Here is a 27,934-nt window from a genome sequence, read left to right on the forward strand (position 1 = left end):
TTGCGTAGTGCTTTTTCAACATTGTCTTCTGTAAAATCGATATGTATTAGATCATTGTTGTTATCTGTGGTACGGCTAGGAAATACTGGGCATGATCCATTGCTGTTTACAAATACTGAGCTGAAGAATGTGTTAAAGATGTTGGCTTTAGTGGTGTCGTCGTTGCAGTCTTTACCATCAGGTCCTATCAAGGGTGGGATAGACCTTGAGTCTTTTAGTTTGTTGTTTACAAAATTGTAAAAAGCACGGGTGGAATTGGTGCTTAGAAGGTTTTCCTCTTGTTTAATGTGATAATTGATGCATTCGGTCTTTATCTGGTGGCATAAATTTTTGTATCGGCTTTTGAAATTGGCAACGTGACCAGATTTGTTTTTCCGGCAGAGTGATCTCTTTTTGGATTGAAGTTTCCTTATTGTTATGGGTAATCTGCTTTTTGTTTTGTTTTGGGAGTTGTTGTTGGTACATATAGTTTGATGACTCTTTTGACTTCAAGTAAAAATATGTTGTAATGGTCTTCAACAGTATTGCATCCAGTGAATAGAGATTGCCAATCAAGGGATGAGAGATCGTTGTCTATAAGATCATAGTTGCCTTTTTGAAGTTACAATTGGGGATTACATCATTGTGGTGATTTTTGTGTGGGCGTATGTTGAGACAAAAGTCAATCATATTGTGGTCACTGCTGGAAAAGGGTTCTTTAGTTTGTATTCCGTAAATTAAATTCAAACTATTGCAGAAGATGAGATCGAGGCAGTTGTTTAGTCTAGTGTTGTTGGTTACTAGTTGTTCCAGTCCCAGATTTGTAATAGCATTGTAGAAGGTTGTGTGTATGATTTCAGTTGTACATTCATTTAGGGTCCAGTCAATATGAGGCAGATTGAAATCACCAAGAAAGATAAAAGGGTATGGGCAGGATGCAGCCCATGTTAGTAATGTATTTAGCTTGTTTACATGTTCGATGTCATAATCAGGTGCTCTGTAACATAGTAAGAATCGAATTGTGATATTTAAGGATAGTTCACAGATGATGGTCTCAGGAAGAGCAAGCTCCTGGGTAACTTGGATATTTTTTAGATGTAAGGACTTTTTATAGAAGATAGCAACACCACCTCCTCTACGAATTTCACGATCTGATCGGTAAACATGATAGTCCCTTACTGTGGTAATGGAGTCAGGGAGAGATGCATTGAGCCATGTTTCACAGACAAATATAATGTCGAATTTAGCCATATTTAGTAGGAGGAAAAATTCAGGTATTTTATTCACGAGGCTTCTTGCATTGAGTAGTTTGCATTTAAGGCCAGTAGTAGTTGGAATTGAGGTAGTTAGGGGCGTGCATGCCTAGTCTTGGGTGATGGTGGATCGGTTGAGGTAGTATATGCATACTATCTTATGAGGTAGTATATGCATACTATCTTATCTAATTTCTTATATTTTCTTTTCCAATTCCTTTTTTAAATTTGATGATAACGGCTTTTCCACTATTAGAGACCTTTGGACCAACAAGTTTTACAGCACTGTGTGAATTTTATTCAGACCTTAATGAAAGAAAATTTAAATATAACTGTTATGAGCCACAATTCTGACCTTGACTCTGACAATGTTGCTGCATCTGATCCTGTGTCAACCTCAGAATCCGGTAAGCTAGGGTTCAACTGATTCTGATCAACCACAGGCATCTCCTGTCTTGTGGTCCCCCTTATGAGGAGCAACTATTTGGAGCGCTTGTGGGTGATCTCAAGTTATCTCCTTGTCTGGAGCAATCAGGTGATGAGGCACAATCGCCAAGCTTTAGGTCTAGACATCTATAGAGGCAAGCAGAACTATGGTTCTCAATGAGACTCCTCACTTGACAAAGCACGAGTAATTACAGCCAGTTGTCAAAAGACAGATTTCAGTAGCTGCCTTGGTTGCAGTCTTTGTTAGAAACAACCATTTGGCTTCCCAACTTGTGACTCTTGTTTCTGTTTCTTGATTTTGGAATATTGCAAATGGACTAAAGATCCAGATGAATTTGAAATAAGACATAGGAATTAATTATAAGACCCTTTTTCATGGGAACATGCTCTTATTTTGAGATCTTTTAAAAAATGATAGGATGGGACCCTGAATATTGGACATTAGAAGGAGATAGAAGGAATTAAAAATTACAATAAAAGGAGAATTAAGTATTATGTATTTAAGTATGTCTTGATGTGATGACATATAGTAGCATTTCTTTAACACCTATCAGCAAGAGCTAGAGGGGTCAACTACAAACACTCCCTAGGTTGACCACAAATGTCTTCTATAGAAACTAGCTGACAGGTTGTGGCTTTCACACTTGGTTAAGACACATTATACCTGTATTCTTATTTCCACTGAATTTCCTCTTTTTTTAACTGGTAGAGATTATTATTAAGTTGTCTATTAAATTTGCCTTTAAAAATTCACATATTTAAAAATTTACATGATTTTACCATGCCTTCTAGATAGATCTTCTGTATGTTCCCACCCACCCCCCAATGGCTACCTTTTCAAGTTGATGTAAAAGGAAGTTTCTCCCTTTCCAAACCCAGATACGGCCAAGAGATTTTGACATAGCATCTTTTACCTCCTTGTTCCTCAGGCTGTAGATCAAAGGATTGAGCATGTAGACGATAACCGTGTAGAACAATGAGACCCATTTGTCTTGGTCCATGGAATAGCTGGAGCTGGGCCGAAAGTACATGAAGAGTATTGTCCCGTGGTATATCCCAACAGCTGTCAAGTGAGAGGCGCAGGTGGAAAATGCTTTGTGCCTGCCGTCAGCGGAGCGCATTCTCAAGATTGTAGCCAAAATGTAAACATAGGATACAAGAATCATTCCAATGCTGCTTGCTTCACCAAAGCCAACAATAGTAAATAGCACAACCTCAGTAATATATGTGTCAGAACAGGAGAGCATTAGAAGTGGAGGCTCATCATAGAAGAAGTGATTGATAACTTTGGAACTACAAAAAGATAGTTGGAATGTACAGGAAGTTTGTATCATTGAATCTAGCAGGACTGTAAAGTACACAATAGAGATAATTTGCTGGCAGGCCTTTTTGGACATTACAGTTGGATAGAGGAGTGGATTGCAGATGGCCACATATCTGTCATAGGCCATCACAGCCAACAAAAGGCATTCTGCATCTGCAAGGATAGCAAATACAAAGAGCTGTGTAACACAGCCACTGTAAGAAATCCTTTTAGTTTCACTTAATAAATCAACTAGCATTTTAGGAGCAATGGTTGAAGCACAGCAGAGATCAACAAAGGAGAGGTTGCTCAGGAAGTAATACATGGGTTTGTGAAGTTGGGGTTTAGTGAAAATCAACAGAATCATCCCCAGATTCCCTAATACAGTGATGACGTAAACCAAGAGGAAGACTGTAAAAAGAACCAGCTGCATTTTGGGATTATCTTTCAATCCCAATGAATTCAGAAAAGGCAGAACTATTTTCTTTATCCATGTTTTGCTGAGTAGATGGCTTGGTTCAGGTGATTTGCTGATCCTGAAATGTCTTTTTGCTTGCTTATTAGGAAAAAGAAAATTATATTACTTAGAGTTTCACCCCTGTTCCTATCTTCATGCAACAATAATCAGGATTTATTTGAAGAGGACCATACTTAAGTCAGTATAAAGCATATTTACTAGCTGCAATATATTTATTATGCAAAAATGTAGTCTCTCTCTCTCTATTATTCTAATACATCTACTTTATCACCTGTACCAGTTATGTGAAGGTTGCAGATTGATAGATTACTACAGTAGATTTGTTGCTATAAATGTATGTGTCAATTTTTAATTAATTTATATCTGCTGGCAGCCATACTTCTCCTTCTTCCATCTGTTTGGGAACTTTGCATTATCTCCTAGAAAGGGGGATCATTTGAAGGCTCCAGGTCTCCTATTTCAGGTTTCTTTTATGCAAATATCCCCTTCAAAAGGTAGATGGTAAATTGACAGTAGCAGAGTACATGAAATTCCCACACCATTCATTGGGTTCCAAATTTAAGATTTCACCATCCCTTAAAAGAGTCTTGCTCTCAATATTCTATCAATATGGAACTTCATGTCCTTTTAAGGTGCAAGAAAACAATTTTTTGCTTTTTCATAATTTTTTCCTCCATATTTCTCAAGTGATATACCTTCCTGTACTTAGGGTGTCTCTTGCTTTTGTTCATAGCTGAATCTCTTTTTATGTGGAGACAAATAACATAGAAGGTAGAGATATTCAATTAACCTGTCTCAAAGGTGTTTTTTTTTCCCAAAAGGCAACTGGACTATTTCTTTTTTGAAGAAGAAATGTTTTTTTCCTTGAAGAAGACAATGGTTCACTTCTCATCCAAGAACCTTATCAGTTCTGAAAGGATGATGTGGAGTGGAAATGGAAGGATTAGAACTGATGGGTAGGAGATGGAAGGATCATATTGTTGTCTTATCATAGGTGTGTGCCTTTTCCCTCTGCCTCTATTGAGACAAGGCTGGTCAGTTTTAACATAGATGGCCTCTTTTACCCAAACCAATGGTCCTCTCTATCCAGAACATGGATATAGAGGACTATTGTAGTGGACATGAGATATGAAACCACAGAACACCTTTTTCATGTCTACAACACAGTCCTTTCAGCAGTTCCAAGAACATTCCACTGCCATTTGCACTCTGATTCAGGTGACCCCGAGGGCACAGATAAACCTCCAAGAGACTCAATGGCTCCCAGAAAGAATGCTAATGACCAGATGACTACAAAGAAATATGATCCTTCCATTCCTCACTCCCATCCTGTTAGAACTAATCCTATCATCCACCCCACCATTCTGTCAGAATAGATGAAGTTTCTTGGATGAAGTGTGAAACATTTTTTCCTGAAGCAAAAACGTAATCCAGTTGCCTTTTGAAAAAAGCATCTTTGAGATAACTATGGCCTGGATGACTGAGAATCTCTATAGACAATTAACTGTTTATTAACCTTCGTCTAGACCAGGGGTTGCCAACCTTTTGGACCTCAGGGACCACCAAATTCATAATTTTAAATCCCAGGGACCACTAACTGGTTCTGTGGGCATGGCCTAATTTGTGTGTGTGGCTTGGTGGTCATGTGACTGGCTGGGCATGGCTTTATGTAAATATTATAACTATTTATATAAATATTGAATTTTTTATAAAAAAAGAACAATTTTTATCCAAAATCAGGCAAAGCAGGCAGGCAGATTGAGTTGCTCACAGAATCACAGATTCATTCAGAGATCTATCTACCTGCCATCGGCTAGCTCAATCTATCACATAAAATTTGCTTGCAAGCAAACTCATAAAATTTGCTAGCAAGCAAACTCACAAAATTAACTCACAACACACCATGTATGTAAATATTGATTTTTTTTTATAAAAAAGAGCAACTTTTACCCAAAATCATGCAAAGCAGGCAGGCAGATTGAGTTGCTCACAGAATCATTCAGTGATCTATCTATCTGCCATCGGCTAGCTCAGTCTGTCATATAAAATTTGCTTGCTGTGAGTCTGCACTGAATAATAGAACCTTCAGTCCTAAGGGAGGTTCAGCTGTACTTAAAAGCAGAGCCAAAGATCTAAAGATGAGCTAGAAAGTAAGAAATTCAACCATTTCCTGCTTCCTAACTAATCTAAATCTCCCGGCACAGCAGAACAGCTGATGGTTGGAAAAAATAGCAATTTAGCAGGCAAGTTTTCCGGGTAAGGAGTGAGTGTGGGGTGGGTTCCCGTGGGCCATGTGGGCAGCACAGCCTTGTGTTTCTGTGCAGCCTGGATTAATTGCTTTGGGGGATGCTCTGGTGGTGAGATTTCTCTGCAGCCCACCAAAACTTTCTTGCAGCCCACCAGTGGGCTGCGGCCCACCGGTTGGCAACTGCTGGTCTAGACAGTCTTTCTCTGCCCAACTCATCTCACAGGGTTGTTTTTGTGGGGAAAATAGGAAAATATATCCCTTTGGGGTATACTTCCTTCACTGTTTTTGAAAGCTTCTAGTGATGGAGCAGAGAAATGTCACCCACAAAGCACTCCCCAAAGCAATTAATCCAGGTTGCGCAGGAACACAAGGCTGCGCTGCCCATATGGCCCGTGGGAACACAATGCTTGCGTCGCTTGCATTGCAAACAACACAAGGTAGTGAGGAGAGGCGGGGAAAAAGGAGAGGGAGGGAACTTGCTCCACTCATCCCACGCATCTTGCCTGGCCACCACTGGCTGCTTCTTTCCGCTTCTTTCTTCTTCTGCTTTTGGCTGCATGCAAGAAAAGCAGCAAAAGTCTTTCTTTCTCTCCCCCAAACTCTGCTAGAAATGAGTATTTGGGACCCTGCAAGGCATCCTGCTCCAAGACTCAAAACAGTCATTCCCCTTTTAAAAAAAAGCAAATTCAGCAGCTGAGAGGGAAACTAAGAGCCTGGATGTGCTGCCAAAAGCCATTAACCCTTCCAATCTATTAATCTACATTCTCAATGTTCTAAATTGGGTGCAAGAGGCTGCATTGGTGCGACAAGTCTCACAAGACTCATTTCTGGTGGAGTTTGGGGGAGAGAAAGAAAGACTTCTGCTGCTTCTGCTGCTTTCCTTGAATGAAGCCAAAAGTCTCTCTCTCTCCCCCTGAGAACAGAGCTTGGAGACGGTATCCTGCGATCCCAAATAAAGAATGACCAATTGATAGGAAAACGGGATGAGAAATTTTCCTGCAGACTTTTTTGGGGATTTTCCCAGGGTCTCTGCTCTACGGGATTTAAGATTATGAGTTTGGTGGTCCCTGAGGTCCAAAAGGTTGGTGAATCCTGGTCTGGATTGAATGCCTGACTGGCATCACTGATGAAAAATTGGAATTAATACAGCAATTTCTCAAGTCAGTTTCAAGTTCAGCATAGGAGGCATGCATATTCATACTATTATGTAGAAATGTCTTTAGGTTTATTTACCCCCAGATGTGAGGTTGGCTCCCACCCTTCTATCCTTCCACAGGAGCCTGAAGAGAGGGCTTGGGCCCATAACAGAGGAGCATCAATTGGAGGTGATTGCTGAATTAAGAGGCAATCCCATCCACCCCCTCCACGCATCCTGTTCCCTCCCTCCCCATCTTTTAACTATATTTTATCTTGATTGGTATTTCTATTTTGATTCTTTTAAGATATTTATGTTAGGATTTTAATGTTTTAATGCTGGAAGTTGCCTAGAGATGGGCAGCAAATAAATTCATTCATTCAATCAATCAGTAGCCATTGGCTATTTTTTTTTTTTTGCTTTCTTGCTTTTAACATGTATTCTTACGTAGCCTGTATTAAAGCCTACTGTTTTAACTTAATAACATGGTAAGTTGTATGTTATATGTATTTCTCAAGGATCAGTCATGTTTTTAGACTTTGCAATCAATTGGTCAGGGTGCACTTGAATGCAGATGACCTTCTTCATCTATTATCTGAAATACCCACTGTTTTCTTGAGAAAGGAAAAAAGAGGACAATGTGTAGGGTCATCTTCCATTTTGATAGGAATTCTGACATTGATTGATAGAATGGCCATTACCCGTGGAAAAAATTGATACAAAACTTTAGAACTAGTGATTCAATTTGATAATACAATTTTTGGGGGGCGGGGGGAATAATTCCCTAAATGTTATTCAGTTGCAACTAACCTGCAATTAAAAGATTAAATCACAACAAAGCAAGAAAGTTAATTATTGGTACTTGGTGTTTGTATCTAAAAGATATATTGAAGTCCATCAGGGAACATGTCCCAGATGGTCTCTAAAGACATATAAGATCTTTTTGCCTACTTACAGAGTCTGTAAGAAAGAAAACTCCATCAACATCAGGTATGTTTGTTAACTCAGGGAAGGATTTTTAATACATGTACTGGTTCTAAAGGCAGACTTTCATATTTTACCTTTACAATTTTCATACGTAAAAGCCATAGCAATTTATGTGGATTTCATATATTGACAAGGTTCTAATTCACATTGTTCTCAGAATAACTTGATTACTAAAGTTATAAATATATGTGTCTATAATATAAACTATGGTATAAATATATGTGTCTATAATATAAACTATGGTATATATTATGGTATATATGATATATATGGTGTAGCCTAGTTCAGTATAATATAGCATTTCAGTATTATTATTTTTATAAATAAGATGATAAGATAAGATATAAGATAAAATTGCGAACATATTTAATGCTCCTTTCTATTTTTCCCCAGAATACAATCTGCCCATTTTTTTCCTAAAAAGATGCAATAGCTATAAATAGCAATTGTTTATAATTATTTAATTATAATATAGATTTGTAAAAATACAAGAGATACCAAACTGATCTGCCGTTGATCTTAGCACAGTATACCAATGTTCCACTTTTTAACCCTTGCCTTAAACATTCATTTTTAAGATATTACTTAATGATTAAATCAGTAGTTCTCAAGTTCGTTTGTCACACCACCACAAATAAAACTAATGATTTCATTAATGTCAAGGTTGGGAAGAACTAAATACAGAACTTACTTTTAAGAACTGAATTTTAATCTGTATATCACAGATACTGTCCACAATGTGCATTTGTGATTCTGCAAAGTTTGAGAATCCTGGATTGAACCATTAAGATCAAGATTTCTTCTGAACTCATGTTAAGATATTAAAACAACAATGTTGAATATTAACAGATGTATTCTGCTATACTGTGCTAAAAAGGATTATTTTCTAGTAATATAAGAGAGAGAAAAAAAGATAATCAATTGTAATGATCCCTTCAACAAAGAGTGCCATAATGAAGGGGGGTTGTACAGGACCCTATGTTAGAAAGATAAAGTGACGTGTGTGCTGCAGTGAAACATTGTGTATGGTTCTCTTCTATGCTATGGTGTGTCCAGTCATTGGAAAGCAAGGAAGTTTCACAGTTGCAGTGGTCTTGTGTTTTTCATTTTATCTTTCACAAATTGGGGGGGGGGGCAAGGAGACACCTTCTCCCCTGCCCCCCAAATGGTAACAAGTTAACCCCACTTTCTAACTGGATAGTTTTCTCTGGCATCTGTTTAGAATTGCTAAACTATCATGAGATAGATCATGAGATAGTTTAGCATCTCAGCCAGTTAGTCCACTGTTCTTACTTTTTAAGCAGGAGATGTAGACAGCTCCCCCTTTCTGCCCTTAATCATTTACAATTGTCTAACCAGTTCTGTTACTTTTGGATGCTGCCTTACCAGTGAAAACTGACCTACCAATATTTTACTACATAGGTTACTAAAACCTCTTATTTGCCTCTGGATTTGAGACAAAATAAAGGACTTCAAATAAGAGGTTTTAGTAATCTGTATATTAAAATATTTGTGGACTATTTTTGTAGGAAATAATTAATATATAGAGAACTACATCAGATGAGAAGTTGTTGCACTCAGCTTAGATGTTTTCAGATGAAATTATTTCCATCCATATTTGGAACCATATAAATATCAGTAGCGCTTTCAACATATTCAGAAGATACTCTGGAATCAGAAAGATAGCAATGACATTCAATGAAAATAGCTTTTAAAACACGTCATCTACAAAATATGACAGCCAAATGCATTAAACAAGAAATATGAAAGTGCTTGGAATCTACCAGTACCCTGAACGCAGGTGATTTTATTTTATTTTATTTATTTATTTTTAATTCAGAGGCTTCTCAAGAAAAAAGGGGAAAGGTTTATCAGCAACTCAAAATTTATATAATATTTTTAACATATCCCATCATAGATTTTTATAAAAATAGTCACACAACTAGCACACAGTATTAATATGAATTCTCACATACAATGCCTCAGCAAATGAAATAAACATTAGAATAGCTGTACACACTGCTCTGTCTTGTATTTTTGTTTAATGCAAATGTAATGATCATTTAGTTCAAACATGTCCAATATTTAGCTTGCCTGGGCTGCATTTAGTGAAGATAAATTGTCTTGTGCCACATATAAAATGTAAAATATAGTTCATGTATATAAATAGCAAACCTCCTTGATTTGGGGTTTTTGGTAGGGATGCATTACTAGCTGTCCAGGACCGCATGCGGTCCCTGGGCCATGGGTTAGACATGTCTGATTTAGATAAATACAGTGGAAATATGATCCTACTCCTCATGGTTATTTTTGTAGAGAAGCCAAGATAGATGGAACTCTAAAGAAAGCCAATCTTCTTTCCTTCCTTTGATAGATTTTTAAAAAAAGACATTTCATATTCAGCTAATATTCTGAACCCAGCACCCATTGTGAAAGATCATGGATAAAGGAAATGATTCTGTCATTACTGAATTCATTCTTCAGGGATTCACAGACAATCCCAAAATGCAACTTGTTCTTTTCTTTATCTTCCTCTTAATTTATCTCATTGCTGTGTTAGGGAATATTGGGATGATTCTACTGATATGCACTAACACTCAACTTCACAAACCCATGTATTACTTCCTGGGCAACCTCTCCTTTGTTGATCTCTGTTGTTCCTCAACTGTTGCTCCTAGAATGCTGATTGATTTATTAAGTGAAACTAAAATAATTTCCTACAATGCCTGTGCTACTCAGCTCTTTTTCTATGTGTTTTTTGTAGACGTAGAGTGTGTTTTGTTGGCTGTGATGGCCTATGACAGGTATGTGGCCATCTGTAATCCACTACTCTATTCATCGATAATGTCCAAAACTCTCTGCCAACAATTGATTGCTTTTGCATATTGCATAGGCTTAATGGATACAATAGTATACACTTCCTCTACATTCCTACTCACATTCTGCAGGTCAAATCTTATTAATCATTTCTTTTGTGATATGCCTCCACTGTTTGTACTCTCCTGTTCTGACACCTCTGTTAATGAGCTTGTGCTGCTTATCATTGATGGCTTCATTGAAGCATGCAGCATTTGTATGAGTCTTATATCCTATGTTTATATTGTGGTTACAATCCTAAGAATGAACTCCGCTGAGGGCAGGCGCAAGGCATTTTCCACCTGTGCTTCTCACCTGACAGCTGTTGGGATATTCCATGGGACCATTGTCTTCATGTACATCCGGCCCACCTCCAGCTATTCCATGGACCAAGATAAATGGGCCTCATTGTTCTACACAGTTGTGATCCCCATGCTCAACCCTTTGATCTACAGCCTGAGGAACAAGGAGGTGAAAGATGCTCTGGTAAAATCAGTGGGCATCGTATGGACTTTTAAAAGCAGGAAACCCAAATAAATGTAAGGGACAATTTCATTCAGAATTAACCTCTGACCCTTCTAAAGAGGAATGACATCACTCGGTAAAAGAAATACATTGTACCGTAATGTTCTGTTATTTTTTATACATTGGAATATTATCTCAATAACAATCACATCTTATTTAACATAGTAGACTTAACTAACAATAGTCTCAATCCTGCTGAAATTGTTTCAATTTAATCAGATAAACTTTGACTGCCGGCTCTTAGCCACTTCCCAGACTCTTCAGCCACAAACAATGATAGCATAGCAAGAGTCCAGAAAATGAGAGTCCCTAGTTTCATAAAGCAAGATGGTTAATTGTATGAATCACAGGTTTAAAACCCTGTATAATTTTTGATTGTGGAAAGCCCCAGGCTGAAAGCCTATATATAGACATTCAGAGTTCTCTGCAAATAAATTAAAAGTTGTTACTAGTTCTGAATTTGTCGTGTTGCAAGTATTTAACATGTAATAAACCAAATATTTCAGTCAGATTTTATATTTAACCATACTTTTCACCTTTATGTTTAAAATACCCAAATTCTTTCTGTGGGAAAAAAACACTATATGCTCACCCTTGTCCAGTCTACGGCAATATTGATTAGAAGGCATGGAATTTGGAGTCCAACATATACGGAGGGATAATGATCCAAAGAGTTGTATTAAGCATATCCAGTCAAAATACATAAAATAAAATATTTTTTAAAATCTGAGTTTCTCCCCCTTAAAGTAGGAAAATTTTTATGTAATTCACAAAGCATAAAAAATCCTGAGCTGGAATAATGAACTGATTTCTGTAAAATCCCTATAGAATTCTACAAGTTGCAACAGTTGATAGGGCTGTATTAAAAACTGAGATACAAATAGGAAAAACAAATTAAATATTCAAAGCAACAAAATGATTGGAGCATTTTACATAGGAAAAAGAAACCAAAGAGACAGGGCCACAAAAGCGTTTTGGGAACCTTGGCAGAAAAACAATTTTCACTCTTTTTCATAACACCAACACCGATTCAGAAGTAAGAGCTTTTAGACAGGTCAATGAAGCTACTCCTATAAATTATATAATTAATTTCCATCAAAAGTACTGAAGATTATATCAATTAATAGAGGATAGGACTGAGAACAGTTAGTTGAGAACTTTAGCCACCACCACCCTCCCAGTATAAGCCTCAACATCTTCTGGTCAAGACCTTAAATACATTTTTCCCCCTTATGCTACATATAATCTCCTTATCGGCTTCTGTTTGACTGCATTGAAAAGTTACAGATGTTTGATCTTCTCATGGTCTTATTATGATCAGTCTTTGTTATGTGTGCTTTATTCAGATCTCCACTAGAGCTGGGTAGCCAATAAATTTAAATAAAATAATTAATGAATTAGAAATAAATCTCTTACTAGAATTATTACAGATCTCTTCATTGTTTCACTTCAGAACCTCCTACATCTTCTGGGAGCTCCATTTTTAATTAGAAGCAGCCAGCAGTCCTGATCAGTGATCTTAGGCAAGAATAGAGTTTCAAAATAGCCAGTAAGAATGACATTCAGAGTTAAGCCACAATGGCCATGACAAGGGCAAAGCACATCATGGAGATGTTAACAAGAGAGAAATATATTATAGAAACATTGGGAATAGATTTGGGAAGACACTTGCCACACTTCCATTCAAAAGTGGCAGTGCTAATGAGCTCATAGTTTGGTTCCCATAATGGCCAACAATACTACTATCTTTAGTATATGGGTGGCCATCATCATCATAATTATATTTCTATAACTTAAATTGATGCGACATGATCAATAAAACTAATAAAACTATGTTAATATATTGTTAACTGGCCTCTTCATTTAGGATGCAATCTGTCCTAATGTTACCTTGACAATGTTACCTTGAGAAACACCTGTAATCCATAGTACAAATTGGAGTTGTAATTTCATGCATGATATTCCCAATTGTTCAGGAATTCTAATTTAAAAGAAATGCTAACTAAAACTCCCAAAATATTTCTCATTTCTCTTATGTAGAGCAGGGGTGTCAAACTCAATTTCATTGAGGGCCGCATTAGGATTTTGTTTGATCTCGGTGGGGCCAGGGGGGGCATGGTTGGGATGGGAATGGCCAGCTTGATGTCACTTATGTCAGGGGCGCCTGTGGTGGCCCAAGCGCTCTGCCAGCAAAAATGGCCCTCCCAAGCTCCTTTTTCTTCTTCTTTTTTTAAATTTAATTTTCTGGTTTTATTAAATATAGAATGAGCAAAAATTTCAGTGTCTATTTCACCAGTGTGTTGTCTGGGTAAAATTAATTTGAGCAAGTTCCATTTTCATTGGCAGAGGGTTGCAGGAAGCCATCACAGCTGAAAACGGAGCTTGGGAGGCCACTCGCAGCCCCGACACTCCATTTTTGCTGGCAGAGGCACTGCGGTCTGGTCCTTCACTGTTTCCAGGGCAGCCATGTGATCCAGATCTAAGCACCCTGCAGGCTGCATCTGGCCCTTGGGCCTTTAGTTTCATTACATAGTTGAATGTGCTGACAACAAAATCACACAAAAATTATAAATGGAAATCAAATTTAGCAACCCATGGGGGTCTGGATTTGGAGTTACACTCAAAATTAAAGTGGAAAAATACACTACAGGCTGATGCAACTTTGATGTAATGTCCTTAAAACAAGTCAAAATGAGGCTCAGTAGTGTGTGTGGCCTCCATGTGCCTGTATGACCTCCCTACAATGCCTGGGCATGCTCCTGATGAGGTGGCAGATGGTCTCCTGAGGGATCTCCTCCCACACCTGGACTAAAGCACCCCCCAACTCCTGGACAGTCTGTGGTGCAATGTGGCGTTGGTGGATGGAGCGAGACATCATGTCCCAGATGTGCTCAATTGGATTCAGCTCTGGGGAATGGGTGGGTCAGTCCATAGCATCAATGCCTTCGTCTTTCAGGAACTGCTGACACACTCCAGCCACATGAGGTCTAGCATTGTCTTGCATTAGGACGAACCCAGGGCCAACAGCACCAGCATATGGTCTCACAAGGGGTCTGAGGATCTCATCTTGGTACCTAATGGCAGTCAGGCTACCTCTGGCGAGCACATGGAGGGCTTTACGGCCCCCTAAAGAAATGCCACCCCACACCATTACTGACCCACTGCCAAACTGGTCATGCTGGAGGATGTTGCAGGCAGCAGAACGTTCTCCACGGCGTCTCCAGACCCTGTCACGTCTGTCACATGTGCTCAGTGTAAACCTGCTTTCATCTGTGAAGAGCACAGGGTGCCAGTGGCGAATTTGCCAATCTTGGTGTTCTCTGGCAAATGCCAAACGTCCTGCACGGTGTTGGGCTGTAAGCACAATCCCCACCTGTGGACATTGGGCCCTTATACCACCCTCATGGAGTTTGTTTCTGACCATTTGAGCAGCCACATGCACATTTGTGGCCCGCTGGAGGTCATTTTGCAGTGACTAGCAGTGCTCTTCCTGTTCCTCCTTGCACAAAAGCAGAGGTAGCGGTCCTGATGCTGGGTTGTTGCCCTCCTACAGCCTCCTCCACATCTCCTGATGTACTGGCCTGTCTCCTGGTAGCACCTCCATGCTCTGGACACTACACTGACAGACACAGCAAACCTTGCCACAGCTCGCATTGATGTGCCATCCTGGATGAGCTGCATTACCTGAGCCACTTGTGTGGGTTGTAGACTCCGTCTCATGCTACCACTAGAGTGAAAGCACCGCCAGCATTCAAAAGTGACCAAACCATCAGCCAGAAAGCATAGGAACTGAGAAGTGGTCTGTGGTCACCACCTGCAGAACCACTCCTTTATTGGGGATGTCTTGCTAACTGCCTATGCTTTCCACCTGTTGTCTATTCCATTTGCACAACAGTATGTGAAATTGATTGTCAATCAATGTTGCTACCTAAGTGGACAGTTTGATTTCATAGAAGTGTGATTGATTTGGAGTTACATTGTGTTGTTTAAGTGTTCCCTTTATTTTTTTGAGCAGTGTATTTACCCACATAAATAGTTCTAATTAATCTCTCCTAGATTGTTCTAATACAAAGGAATCCTCTCCATCCAAAGATATCATTTTTCATATTACATTAAAAAATCAGCTGCTATACTTGAATTTTAAAGGGGTACTGGTATTCACAGATGAAACACAATGTGATTTAGCTAGGCATGTCAAAGACACTATTATTGATTAACTCTAAACTAGAAAAGATGAGGATGCCAATGAAGACCATAATAACAATTATAGTAATAATAATTATTAATGCAACACTAGTAAGCCCAGAGAATGACATGTCTCTTCATTGATATTATATTAACAGAAAGATAAATTCAAAGTATCACAAAAGCAGAAATTATAGGAAGGGACAGCAAGCAGCATTCTGTCAGAGGAACCTAATTTATTTTGGAAAATTTTAAACAGAACTGATCACTGGGATGATATTTGCCTAGAAGGAAAAAAAGCCTCTAAAACGAGTTGTAAAACAGGATATTCTTTATTCTGGAAATGTTTTTAAGAATTGAAGTGGACAATAATTTAGTCTTTCAAAATACCTGCTAGTCAAGTAAGAAATATTTATGGTAGCATGTAAGCAGTGCTAATTTTTTAAAAAAGTATTAGTAGCATACTACTTTGGGGTGTGAAATCTAATCCCGAGCGAACCCATTTTGTTCCTTATTTTCTTTGTTAGAAGGGTAAGAAGATAATCTTTGTACTAGTACTGTGTGCTTCCAGTCTTCGTTTATCATGCCATTAATCATATATGTATATTATGCTATGGTAATTTGTTTAAATGATAGTTTGACATACATCAACCTGACTATGTGGACAGGTCCAGAGTTGTATAGTCACACTTGCCCTATTTCTGCGTTGGGATTGTCATTGATGGTGATGTGCTGGAAAGGGTGTATAGTGAAGCTGGAGGGCTCAGCCAATCACTTTGCTTCTCATACATTACACATGCATAATATAGAACTTATCATCCAACGGTAAAGTTAGAACAGAGTCAATAGATGAATGGTAAGGATTGACTTGGGTTGGGAAAAATATCCAACTTACTAGTTTTGGAGCAGTTTTTGTCAGTAGATGATCTTCCCCAATTAGCTTCCCCAAATGTTGCAATTTTTCTCTCTGAAATTATAAATCAAACAATCTTCTTATGAATGTATTTTACATTTATTGCAATAGCTGAGCTGCAGCAAAAAGGAATCTCCAAAAGATATATGCAACATTTAAAAACTGAATACAAGAAATGTAGCTACAATCTAAAGATGAAGCAATAGCATTAGCTGCTCAATAGTTTGTCAACCAGTTTAAAGTTCTGTATTCATCTGTGTTATGACCTGTCTCACTTGAAACACAGGTACCCAGGGGTGGGATTCTACCAGTTCACACCGGTTCTATAGAACCGGTTGTTAACATCACCGGTAGTTCTTAGAATCGGTAAAACCGCCCCTGGCTGGCCCTGCCCCTCTCCGCCACTCCTACGGGCCAAAACCTATTTTTACTGTGCATGCGTGACATTTTTTGGCAATCCTTGCCTCATTCTGTCCCCTGACGTCCCTCCCTTTGCTGGCCCCGCCCCTGCGACTCTCTGCCGCTCCTAAGCTCCAAAAACCAGGGATTTTTTTACTGCGCATGCGTGATGTTTTTCGCACATGCATGGCAAACCTTACCTCATTCTCTCCCCCGCCCGCCCCTCCCTTCGCTGGCCCCACCCCCACCACTCTCCTCCACTCCTCCACTCCAAAAACCGGGTTTTGTTTACTGCGCATGTGTGGCTATCCTTGCCTCATTTTCCTGTGCCCACTCCACCCCTACTTATAGTGCATGTGCGATACCTACAAAAATTTTCCTGCCCGGCGCCATTGCTCACAACAGCAGCACCCGTAGCAGCAGCAGCAGCAGCAGCAGCCAGCCAGCCAGCCAGCCAGCTATCTATCTAGCCAGCCAGCCATCGCTGTCTGCCTTCTGATGCCCTGCTGGGGCAAGCCACAAGCCCCAGTCACCACTACCACTAACCGCCCTTGCCCGGCTGGCCTGCCTCCCAGGCCTGCCTGCCTGTCTCGCCTGGACTGCCTCCTGTGGCAGCTGCCATTAAAGAAGACACAAGCCCCAGCCACCGCTGCTGCTAGCCATCCTCACCTGCTCGGACTGCCTATCCCAGCCTCCAAAGACATGGATCAGTAAGTGCGACCCATTCGCCTACCTGCCGCCACCAGCCCCGGTCAAGTGCCAACTCCCAGGACACCCACTGCCCTTCGCCAACGCTCCCTGCCTCACCTGCTGCCATCTTCCTTCAGCCTCCATTGTAGCTCCCTTGCCTTCCCACCACTGATTGGTGAGTGAGGAGGCAAAATAGCAAGCCCACAGTCGCCTACCTTCTCCTGCTGCCACCGCTGCTTCCGCTGCTGCCAGCCTGTCTGAGTGCTGCCTCCTGGGCCAGCTGTCCTCGCTGCAGCAAGCTTGAAGACTGAAGAGGACCCGGCGTAGCTGGCTATATTTTTGGTAAGATGCTTTTTTTATTTATGTATTTTATTTATTTTTTTAGTATCTGTTTTTGTTAAAACAAAACAGATACTAAAGAAATAAATAAATACATAAATAAAAACAACTTACCAAAATGAGCGGCAACTTCTTGTTACACTGATGTTGCTAAATATTGATTTAAGCAGAAACAGATAATGTATAACAGCAACAATGTAACAAGAAGTTGCCTGCCTATTTTTGTAAGTTGCATTTTATACACCATTTCTGACAAATGGCAGTCCAATCTCTTCTTGAAAGTCTCAAGTGATGATGCTCCCACAACATCTGAGGGCAAGCTGTTCCATTGGTTGATTGTTCTCACTGTCAGAAAGTTTCTCCTTATTTCCAGGCTAAATCTCTCCTTGTTCAGTTTCCATCTATTATTCCTTGTCTGGCCTACAGGTGCTTTAGAAAATAGCTTGACCCCTTCCTCTCTGTGGCAGCCCCTCAAATATTGGAAGACCTCTATCATATCTCCCCTGGTCCTCCTCTTTACTAGACTAGCCAAGCCCAGTTCCTGCAACAGTTCGTTGTACGTTTTAGCCTCCAGTCCCCTAATCATCCTGATTGTTCTTCTCTGTACTTCTTCTAGAGTCTCAACATCTTTTTTATAATGTGGTGAGCAAAACTGGATGCAGTACTCTAGGTGTGGTCTTACTAAGGCTTTATAGAGTGGTATTAGTACTCCCCTTGATCTTGATTGTATCCCTCTGTTAATAGATCTTAACATTGCATTAGTTTTTTGGCAGCTACTGCACACTGCTGGCTCATATTTAGCTGGTTGTCCATTAAGACTCCAAGATCCCTCTCACAGTTATTGCTATTGAGCCTGGTTTCACCCAGTCTATATGTGTACTTTTGGTTTTTCTTGCCTAAGTGTAGGACTTTACTTTTCTCTACATTGAATTTCATTTTGTTAGATACGACCCAGTGTTCTAGTCTGTCAAGATCCATCTAGATCTTGAGCCTATCTTCTTGGGTGTTAGCTATTCCTGCCAGCTTAGTATCATCTGCAAATTTGGTAAGTTCCCCTTCTATTCCCTCATCTAAGTCGTTAATGAAGATATTGAAGAGTACTGGGCCTAAGATGGAACCTTGTGGCACCCCACTACACTCCATGTAGACTTAGACCCATTAAGGACTACTCGTTGAGTATGGTTTGCCAGCCAGTTGCGAATCCATCTAGTGGTGGTGCTATCTATTCCACTTTTTTCTAGCTTACTAAGAAGTAGGTTGTGGTCTACTTTATCGAATGCCTTGCTGAAATCTAAATATATTATGTCCACAGTATTTTGCTGGTCTACTAATTTAGTCACTGTGTTGAAGAATGAAATAAGATTGGTTTGGCATGATCTGTTTTTAACAAACCCATCCTGACTGCTAGTTATTACTTTACTTGTTTCTAGCTGTTGGCAGATCTGTTTTTTCATTATCTTTTCCAGTATCTTCCCGGGTATTGATGTTAGGCTGATTGGTCTATAGTTTCCTGGGTCTGTTTTTTTCCTTTTTTGAAGATGGGAACCACCTCAGCTCTTTTCCAGTCCTCTGGTAGTTCCCCGGTGCTCCAAGATTTTTGAAAGATATGGTTCAGTGGTTCTGAGATGACCTTTGCCAGCTCCTTTAAAACTCTGGGATGTAATCCATCAGGCCCCAGTGATTTGTTTTCATCAAGATCAGACAGGTGTTCTCTTACTATTTTTTTTGCTTATTTTAACTTTTATTTCTGGTCTGTCTTTTACAGTTATGTTTTTTGTAGAGTTGTAATTGCAGGAATGTCTTTATCTTTGATGGCAAACCTCAAGAGAAAAGAATGGTTCCAAGCAGATACAACTCAGGCAAATAAAGTTACTCATCTAAAGGAGGATTAGAGAGAGGAAGTAAACATATGTTGGACTTTGACTAGAGATCATTAATTGTGTTAGTTACTATGCTGAACAATAACGAAAGTCAAGCAGAAACCAAAGTTAACCAATGTTGGAGGATAACTAAAAATGTGTATAAATGCAAGACTAGATTCCAAAAAAGATCATCATGATTCAGTTGATCATGATCAAACACCTCGACTGCCTCGTCATTGCAACAAGTGGCGCCCGAACAGGGACCCTCTTACTTCGTCCAGCAAGGATTTGGTGCACCTTCAACCCTTTGAGGTTTCTCAACCATTTTTGGTTTCTGTAAGTATGGGGTCTTCGCTTTCTGAGGAACAAAGGAAGCATGTAGATGAATTAGGCTATTTGTTGAAGAAAAATAATACTCAGGTACCAGAGAAAAATCTCTTAAGGCTGGTCCAGGAGATTGCAGCTCAGTGCTTATGGTATCCAAAAGAGGGGTCTTTAAAATTAACTGATTGGGAACGTATAGGGAAAACATTGCATACTGAACCTAGAGCAGAAATAGAAGTTTTGCAGGTGTGGCATTTATGTAGGCATGCAATTGAAAAATTTGGTCACAATGAAGTTTCTCTTTTAACACCTCCACCTTCACGTTATACTAATGCTGTCATTTGTTCCCCTTCTTCACCTGAATATATGTCTTCCATTCCCTCAGCTTCTGCAGATACAGAGCAAAAGCCTCCTGACTCTATTGTTCAGTCTTCTTTTCAGAAAATGGGTGAGAATTGTGAAAATGATGCCTCTGTCTCAGGAACAGAACTTGCAGAATTACTGTCTGTTTGTCCAGTACAATATCATCCTGGTCAGGGGCCACAGCTTGGACTGCAAGTAGCAGAATGGGAGGGTCTGCCTTATCAGATCTTAGGAGAGATAAAAAAGGTAGGTACAGACTATGGGATTAGTGGAAATTTTACAAGAGGACTTGTAGAAGAAATAAAAAATGGTAATACAATGATTCCTGAAGATGGGAAGCAAATATTACTTGACTCTTCCAGCAGTCTCTCTCACTCCTCCCCAGCCACAGCTGGTAGCGCTGGGATTGATTTAATCACTCAAGAGGAAAGTGAGTTTAAATTTCCTTTGGAAGTTAAAATAGTTTCATCTCAATTTAAAGGACCTCTTCCTTCAGGATTAGTTGGCTTAATTTTGCCTCATTCTTCTGCACACAAAAAGGGCTGTTTTGTTTTGCCTGGTGTAATAGATTCAGAATACACTGGTATCTTCATGATTCAGATTTGGGTGAATCTTCCTCAAGTTGTTCCTTGTAATTCTTCTGTTGCTCAATTGTTTCTTCTTCTATATGAAAATCCATCTCCTGGTATAGGTAATCATGTGGATGCAGGATTTGGATCAACTTTTTTATCTGTAGGCTTACTTCATCAGCTGAACTCCTCTCTCTTCCTAAATAAACAACCATTTCAAGGGTTATTGGATACTGGAGCAGATGTTACTGTCATCTCTTTACATTGGCCAGTACAGTGGCAAAAAATGACAGTTTCTTCATTGTGGGGAATAGGAGGTTCTACAGCTGCTTGGCAAAGTGTTCAAGAAATTAATGTTACATCTGCTGGTAAGTTTTTTTTCCTACAACCATACATTCTAGATATACATACTAATATTTGGGGTTGTGATAGCCTTTCTCTTCTTAATGCACATTTGATTCTTGATGATGGCTCTTCCTCTTAAATGGCTCTGTTCTATGCTGGTTTGGGTGGAACAATGACCATTATCAAGGGAAAAACTTGCTGCTTTAAAACAATTGGTTCAAGAACAATTGGCTGCTGTTCATATAGAACTTTCTACTAGTCTTGGAATACTCCTGTTTTTGTTATAAAAAAGAAAAATGGGAAATGGCATTTCCTTCATGATTTAAGAGAAGTTTTTAATAATAGCATGCCCACAAAATGATATCATTGGTGTGTGTTGCCTCAGGGAATGCTTAATTCCCCTACACTTTGTCAATATTTCGTGGATAATGCTCTTCAACCCTTTAGGAATAAATTTCCTTCCTATTTAGTCTATCATTATATGGATGATATATTGATAGCAGCCCCAGATTTTGATGAATCTAAGTTGTTAAAAGAGTTAACAGACACTGTGGCACAACAAGGATTGTACATAGCCTCAGACAAAATTCAAAAGGTAGAACCTTATACCTACTTAGGACATAGAATGTTTCATAATTGCTCCATTGCAATTCTTCCTGAATTACAAGTACAGAAATCATATAACTTAGTACAATGGCAAAAATTACTTGGCATTATTAATTGGGCATGCCCATTCTTCTACATTACAACTGGTGATATGTTGCTCTTATTTCAGTCTTTGAAGGGAGCACAATCACCAGGAGATCTAATTGTATTAACTGATCTTCAAAGAACATGCCTTCAAGAAATATTGAATAAGTTTAAGCATCGATATGTGGACAGGATAACATCCTTAACAATAGGACTTTGTTTAGCTATTCTTCCTACTGAACCCTTACCCACAGGATGTCTTTATTCTAATGCCTCTCCACAGGCAGTCAACATTCATGAATGGATTAATTTGTCAGCTACTCCACCTAGAAACATTTATCCTTATCAAATCAGCATTAGAGGATTTGATTATTAAAGGTTGTAAATGAGCCTTACATGTTACAGGACAGGATCTCATTAGCATAGCTTTCACTTGTACAAAAGTTGAACATGAGCATTTGATGATGATTTCAGAATCATATCAGATAGCCTTTTCTCAATATGTGGGAAACTTATTGTATTCTTTACCCAAGGATCCTAGAATAGTGGTTACTACTACTTTAAATCTGTTCTTTTCTTTCATTTTTGTGCGAAATCCTATTTCTAAAGCTCTTAAAGTTTTTACTGATGGCTCACCTACAAGGGGTGTGGTCGTCTGGCAGATTCAACAACAATGGTATTCTAAATTTACTGCCACACAGACTTCAGCTCAATGTGCTGAGCTGGCTGCTGTGATTTTAGCTTTACAATTGTTCAATGACCAACCTATTAACTTGATTGTTGATACTCAATATGTGTATTTAGCTATGCAATCTCTTCCCTTTTCTTATTGTGCTCTCTCTTTGGATAAGAATTTGTTATCCTTGTTTTTATCTTTAAAGAATAGTTTGGAAACTCGCTTGTATTCTTTGTATGTAGAACACATTCGGAGTCATACTCCCTTTACTAATGCCTTGACTGAAGGAAATCAGAAGGCAGATGAATCCTTAAAGGATGTTATTTCTCATTGCCTATCCTATTTTGCTATAATGGGTTGGCCTTCTCAGTTGAAAACTGATAATGGCCCAGCTTATATTAGTAAGGAATTTCAATGATTTTGTCAGAAATGGAATATTACTTTAGTGCACGGAATTCCTTACAACTCTCAGGGTCAAGCGAGCTCATCATACCTTTAAGGCATTGCTTCAAAAACAATTACAAACTGAGTCTGGCCCTTACCATCTGCGAAAGATTCAAAATCTCATTGCTGTAGCATTATATACTTGGAATTATTTAACCTTTTTAGATTCTCTTGCAGACTCACCTGTTAATTTACATTTTCGAACTACTGAATCTTTAGCAAGGCCTTTGGTAAAGTATCGCCAAGCTCCAGATCCAACCTGGAAAGGCCCTACACCGCTGATCACCTGGGGTTGTGGTTACGCTGCCATGGAAGATCCTTCTACTAGACAAACAATGTGGGTTCCAGCGCACTGTGTTCGTCCATATCATGGCATGGCATCAGGGCCTTCACAACCCGATTCTGGATTTCAATCTTCATCTGAACACAGAAGTCCGGCTTCCAAGGTTGAAGCACCCGCAATCCATCACTTGGGGACAGGTTAAATCTACTACATATCAAGCTCAACAACAACTGCAACAGGCCTCATTACCTCAGACTCCTGAAAATCTTGTTGCTGCTGTTTTTGCTATTATTACTGCTAATTCTGTTACAATTTTACTTTGTATTTTCTTGTTTATGGTTAATGGTGTTTCTGCTCAAAATGACACTTCTGTGGTTCATCTTAACCCTAATTTGTGGGTTTGTCATGCACAATATATGTTTATGACCCATGGCACAAATATTACTTTATACTATGAGCCCCCAATGGCATTTGGTAAAATTTCTTTTACCCCTAACTTGATCATGTCTTCTACATTTATTGTCTCACAACTACAATCTATTTCACACTCCTGGCTATTTTCTAAACCCCCTATGCAATTGAATTCTGTCCGTTGGCGTTATTTGAAAGTTAGTCAATTTACAAGGGGTCTGTGTTTCTGTTGTCACGCTAAACACACTTGGCTTCATAATTGGTCTGATTATGATGCTGCTCAGCACAAATTAAAAAAAGCTAGGGAATTATAGTTATTGTTCTAACTACTATTGGTTGTCAGGTACCTTTAATGCTTCTTTGTATGGACTTAATATAGCTCCTGATATGTATCCTGACAATTTTCCTATTTTTAATGTCTCTGATCAATCTAATACAGGATCAATATGCGCTGGTTGGCAGATTAAAGAATCCTAATATGTGGTTCTTTTTTGATAAATATGCTACTAATGTTCATCCTCAGAAATTATCATTCTTTGAATAAAACTATTGAGCTTGACAATTTACAATCATACATTCAAAATAATATCCATGCTCAGTACTCACCTTTTGAGTGGCTAACCAATTGGCTCCCTGATTGGTCTTGGCTCAGACAGTTTTTCTTTTATGTTATTATTATTATTATTGTATTAATTGTAACCTTTTGTTTTATTCAATGTATTCTAAATTTATTCGCATTGTTTTGTCCTGCTTTCCTCTCTCTTAATCCTCTACAATTGGGATACATTCATAAATCTTTGAATCCTCCATTTAAAATAAAAAACGAGGATATGTAGAGTTGTAATTGCAGGAATGTCTTTATCTTTGATGGCAAACCTCAAGAGAAAAGAATGGTTCCAAGAAGATACAACTCAGGCAAATAAAGTTACTCATCTAAAGGAGGATTAGAGAGAGAAAGTAAACATATGTTGGACTTTGACTAGAGATCATTAATTGTGTTAGTTACTATGCTGAACAATAACGAAAGTCAGGCAGAAACCAAAGTTAACCAATGTTGGAGGATAACTAAAAATGTGTATAAATGCAAGACTAGATTCCAAAAAAGATCATCATGATTCAGTTGATCATGATCAAACACCTCGACTGCCTCGTCATTGCAACAGTTTTTGGTGGGTTGAGCTATAGTTTCTTTTTGTGTGAAGTCAGATGCAAAGAATGAGTTAACCAGTTCTGCTTTCTCTCTGTTGCCTGTTACTTCCTTGCCATCTTCTCTCTTTAGTGGACTGATTGTTTCCTTGATTTTTTTCTTGTTATTTATATGTTGGAAGAAACTTTTTAAATGATCTTTGACTTTTGTTGCAAGTCTTTATTCGTTCTGAGCCTTTGCTATCCTGACTTCGTCTTTGCAGATTCTGGCTATCTGCTGATATTCTGCCTTAGTTGTATGTCCTTCTTTCCATTTTTTGTACTTGTCCTTTTTTTATTTCAATTTGCCAGAGAGATCTTTGTGCAGGTTTCTTCTTGGATTTCTTGTTTTTCTTTCTCAGTGGTATTGTGCTGGTCTGGGCTTCTATGATCATACTTTTTAGAGTTTCCCAAGATTCTTTTTTTTTTAAAAAATAAAATTTTTATTTGGGTTTTCACAAAACATAATACAAGTAAAATTTCTTTTTTTGAGAATAGCATGGTCCCGGGTTATCACTTCTCCATACAGACACAAATTCAATTTCATATTCATCTTTGTGTTCTATTCCATATCTTATTACTATTTTAACGTTTTCTCAATAATTTTTCCCTTCCCTTAATTTTCTCAATCTTACTTTTAATGATCTCATTCCTTCCTAAATTCAATTATATATATCTTTTTCTAAGTTTCAATATCTTTCTAGTCATTATATTTATACTTTTGTCTGTCCTGTTTTGATTTCATATTTTCTTTTCTCATTAAACAAAATTTTTCCCTTTAGTTACTACCTGGAGTATGACACCTTTGTATCTTTTAATTTTTATCCATTCAACTCTTATTTAAACTTCAATTTATGCCTTTAACATTCAATTATAACATTCAATATAACACATAACTTCCAGTCAAATTTTGCTTGGTACATTCTTAAAATATGCACTAAGTTGTTAAAGAGAATATATATATATAACAATAATAAATAAAATACTTATTCTATTTCAATTCAGCTCTATCATTAATGTTAGTTATAATCTTTGACATCTTTAACATTTCTTTTCAATAGGGTATCATACTTCTAGGAACACTTATAGTATTTCCATAATTTTTTCATGTTTCTTTCATATTCCTCTTCACTTAAATTTTTATAACACATTTATAATAATCAAAATGTTCCCCTCCTTTCCTGATTTCATTCTCTCATTCTCTTTATTTCATTTATTTATTAAACATTCCATTACATTACAATGAGTATTTTATGTATCATTTTAAGCACACTTGTTCCATATTTTCAAAGTTCATTTCTATTTCTAATATAATAATACTATCTTATGTACCCTTGCAGAATCCCCCTTTCAATTAAGTTTTCACCCATTATCTCTGTGTCTTCTAAATAGGCTTATACCCTTAATCCTTGTACATTTCCCCTGTTTTTCCCAGTGTTATGCTTGGGAGAAAATCTGGGGTAAGCACTAAGAGTCAGCCAAAAAGTCTCCAAATACTATAATATGACACTGTTTAAACTCTCAATTGCAACTTGTTTTAGATGATTCTATTAGGGAAATAAAGCAAATCAATCATTTTCAAAATTTTATTGATAAAATATATTCTATTTTCCATCAATCAAATAACAACCTAATTGAACTTAACAAAATTTCCGAACAACTTGAGATTGAAATTATAAAAATTGGTAGAGTTTTTGGACCAAGATGGGCTGTCTGTAGTTTAAGATCAACCCTAGCTGTGTGGCAGGCTTATCCAGCGCTACATCAGTTTTTCTGTTCAAATAAAAAATACTCTGGTATGGCTGCCCGTATTGAAAACTCATATTTTCTCAATGATTTGGCCTTGATGATTGATGTGCTAACTGAAATATCTCTCCTTTCTAATGCATTGCAAGTGAGAAACATAGACATTATAAAGGCTGAAAAACTTGTGATAAGATCAATTAGATTATTTGAAATGCTTATAGAGGAAAAGGGTGCATATGAAAATAAGGTTGATGAACTAATTACTTCAGAAACCTTTAAAAATATAAATTTTATACAAAATCATTGATTTGTGGGATTTCCTCATGAAAAACTTATACAAGGCATTGTAACTAATTTGAAGAAAAGATTGATGGATTGCAAACATTTAAAAAAAAGGCTGCCGATTTAAAGACATTGATCAATTAAAATCTTTAAATTATTTGGAGCCAGATTATTGGAACATTGAAGAAGTGGTGGTTCCATGGAGAGCAGCTGAAGGACAATTGGTTGCATTTTTCAATTATGAAATCAATATTAATTATTATCGTGATTTCATAGAAAATGTACAAAAGATTCTAAAAATTATACAGTTCCTTGCAGCATTAAAAAGGCTAGAGATATTATTAAAACTATTGCAGTCAGTTCAGTGAAGGCGGAAAGGGGCTTCTCGCAGATGAACATAATATGTTCAGAGGGCAGAAGTCGCCTTACAGTTTCCAATATTACAAACCTCCTGACCATCAGTCTAATTGGCTTACTGTGCAAGAATGGGACCCTGTTCCTATAGTAAAGAAGTGGTTACGGGCACATCATCACACAGCTGATGATGCTCGTGTAAAACACAAGAAAACTGTAACTTGGGACGATAATAGAAAAGCAATTTGAGAGTACTTTAAATAAATTTTATTGTTTTTTGTAAAGTTTTGTTATGTAACAGTTTTTGATTAATATTTTAAAATGTTGTAACAATATAGTTTTGTGTAGCTTTTTATTATTAAAGCATTAAAGACATGACATAATAAATTACCTTTTGTTTTGGTATATCTTTTTTAGTAGTTAGTCATTAGGGCAAAGAAGAGAAATGTGAGTTGGCCTCTGCAGCCCTCCCCGTAGCTGCCTGAGCCTCGCTTTACCCTCCACGTAGCTCCTCATAGCTGCCCGGGCCTCACCTTACCCTCCCCATACCTCCTTGTAGCTGCCTGCACCTCGTCTTGCCCTCTCCAGGGTTCCTCAGGCCTTGGAAACTGACAAAAAACACTTGCTAAGCAACTGGCCACTAAGCGAGGACCTGGTTATTAA

At 38.2% G+C, this 27,934-nt stretch overlaps 2 protein-coding genes across 2 annotated transcripts; one reads left to right on the forward strand and one right to left on the reverse strand.

The window, feature by feature from the left end:
• Positions 1-2,467: 2,467 nt before the first annotated feature.
• Positions 2,468-3,476, reverse strand: LOC113430340 (olfactory receptor 5AR1-like). Its single transcript, XM_087968944.1, is given in 2 exon segments — positions 2,468-3,440; positions 3,442-3,476. Coding segments are annotated over 2 exon segments (1,008 nt in total).
• A 6,793-nt stretch (positions 3,477-10,269) lies between these two features.
• On the forward strand, positions 10,270-26,360 carry LOC148133218 (olfactory receptor 5AR1-like). Its single transcript, XM_087969792.1, has 3 exons — positions 10,270-11,181; positions 20,309-20,371; positions 26,325-26,360. The coding sequence occupies exons 1-3, from the start codon at positions 10,270-10,272 to the stop codon at positions 26,358-26,360; spliced, it is 1,011 nt and encodes a 336-aa protein (XP_087825918.1).
• The last annotated feature ends 1,574 nt before the right edge of the window (positions 26,361-27,934 follow it).

Source organism: Notechis scutatus, chromosome 1 (assembly GCF_049901735.1).
Source record: "Notechis scutatus isolate UNSWTSFEM ecotype Mainland chromosome 1, rNotScu1.2, whole genome shotgun sequence".
Classification (NCBI taxonomy): domain Eukaryota; kingdom Metazoa; phylum Chordata; class Lepidosauria; order Squamata; family Elapidae; genus Notechis; species Notechis scutatus.

Bases quoted from the DNA above. Each gene is read 5' to 3' on its own strand.
- LOC148133218 (XM_087969792.1), top strand. From the start codon at position 10,270: ATGGATAAAGGAAATGATTCTGTCATTACTGAATTCATTCTTCAGGGA. The intron at 11,182-20,308 runs GTGGGCATCGTA...CCATTCCCTCAG, and splicing joins AAGATGCTCTGGTAAAATCA to CTTCTGCAGATACAGAGCAA. The intron at 20,372-26,324 runs GTGAGAATTGTG...TGTTTTTCCCAG, and splicing joins GTCTTCTTTTCAGAAAATGG to TGTTATGCTTGGGAGAAAAT.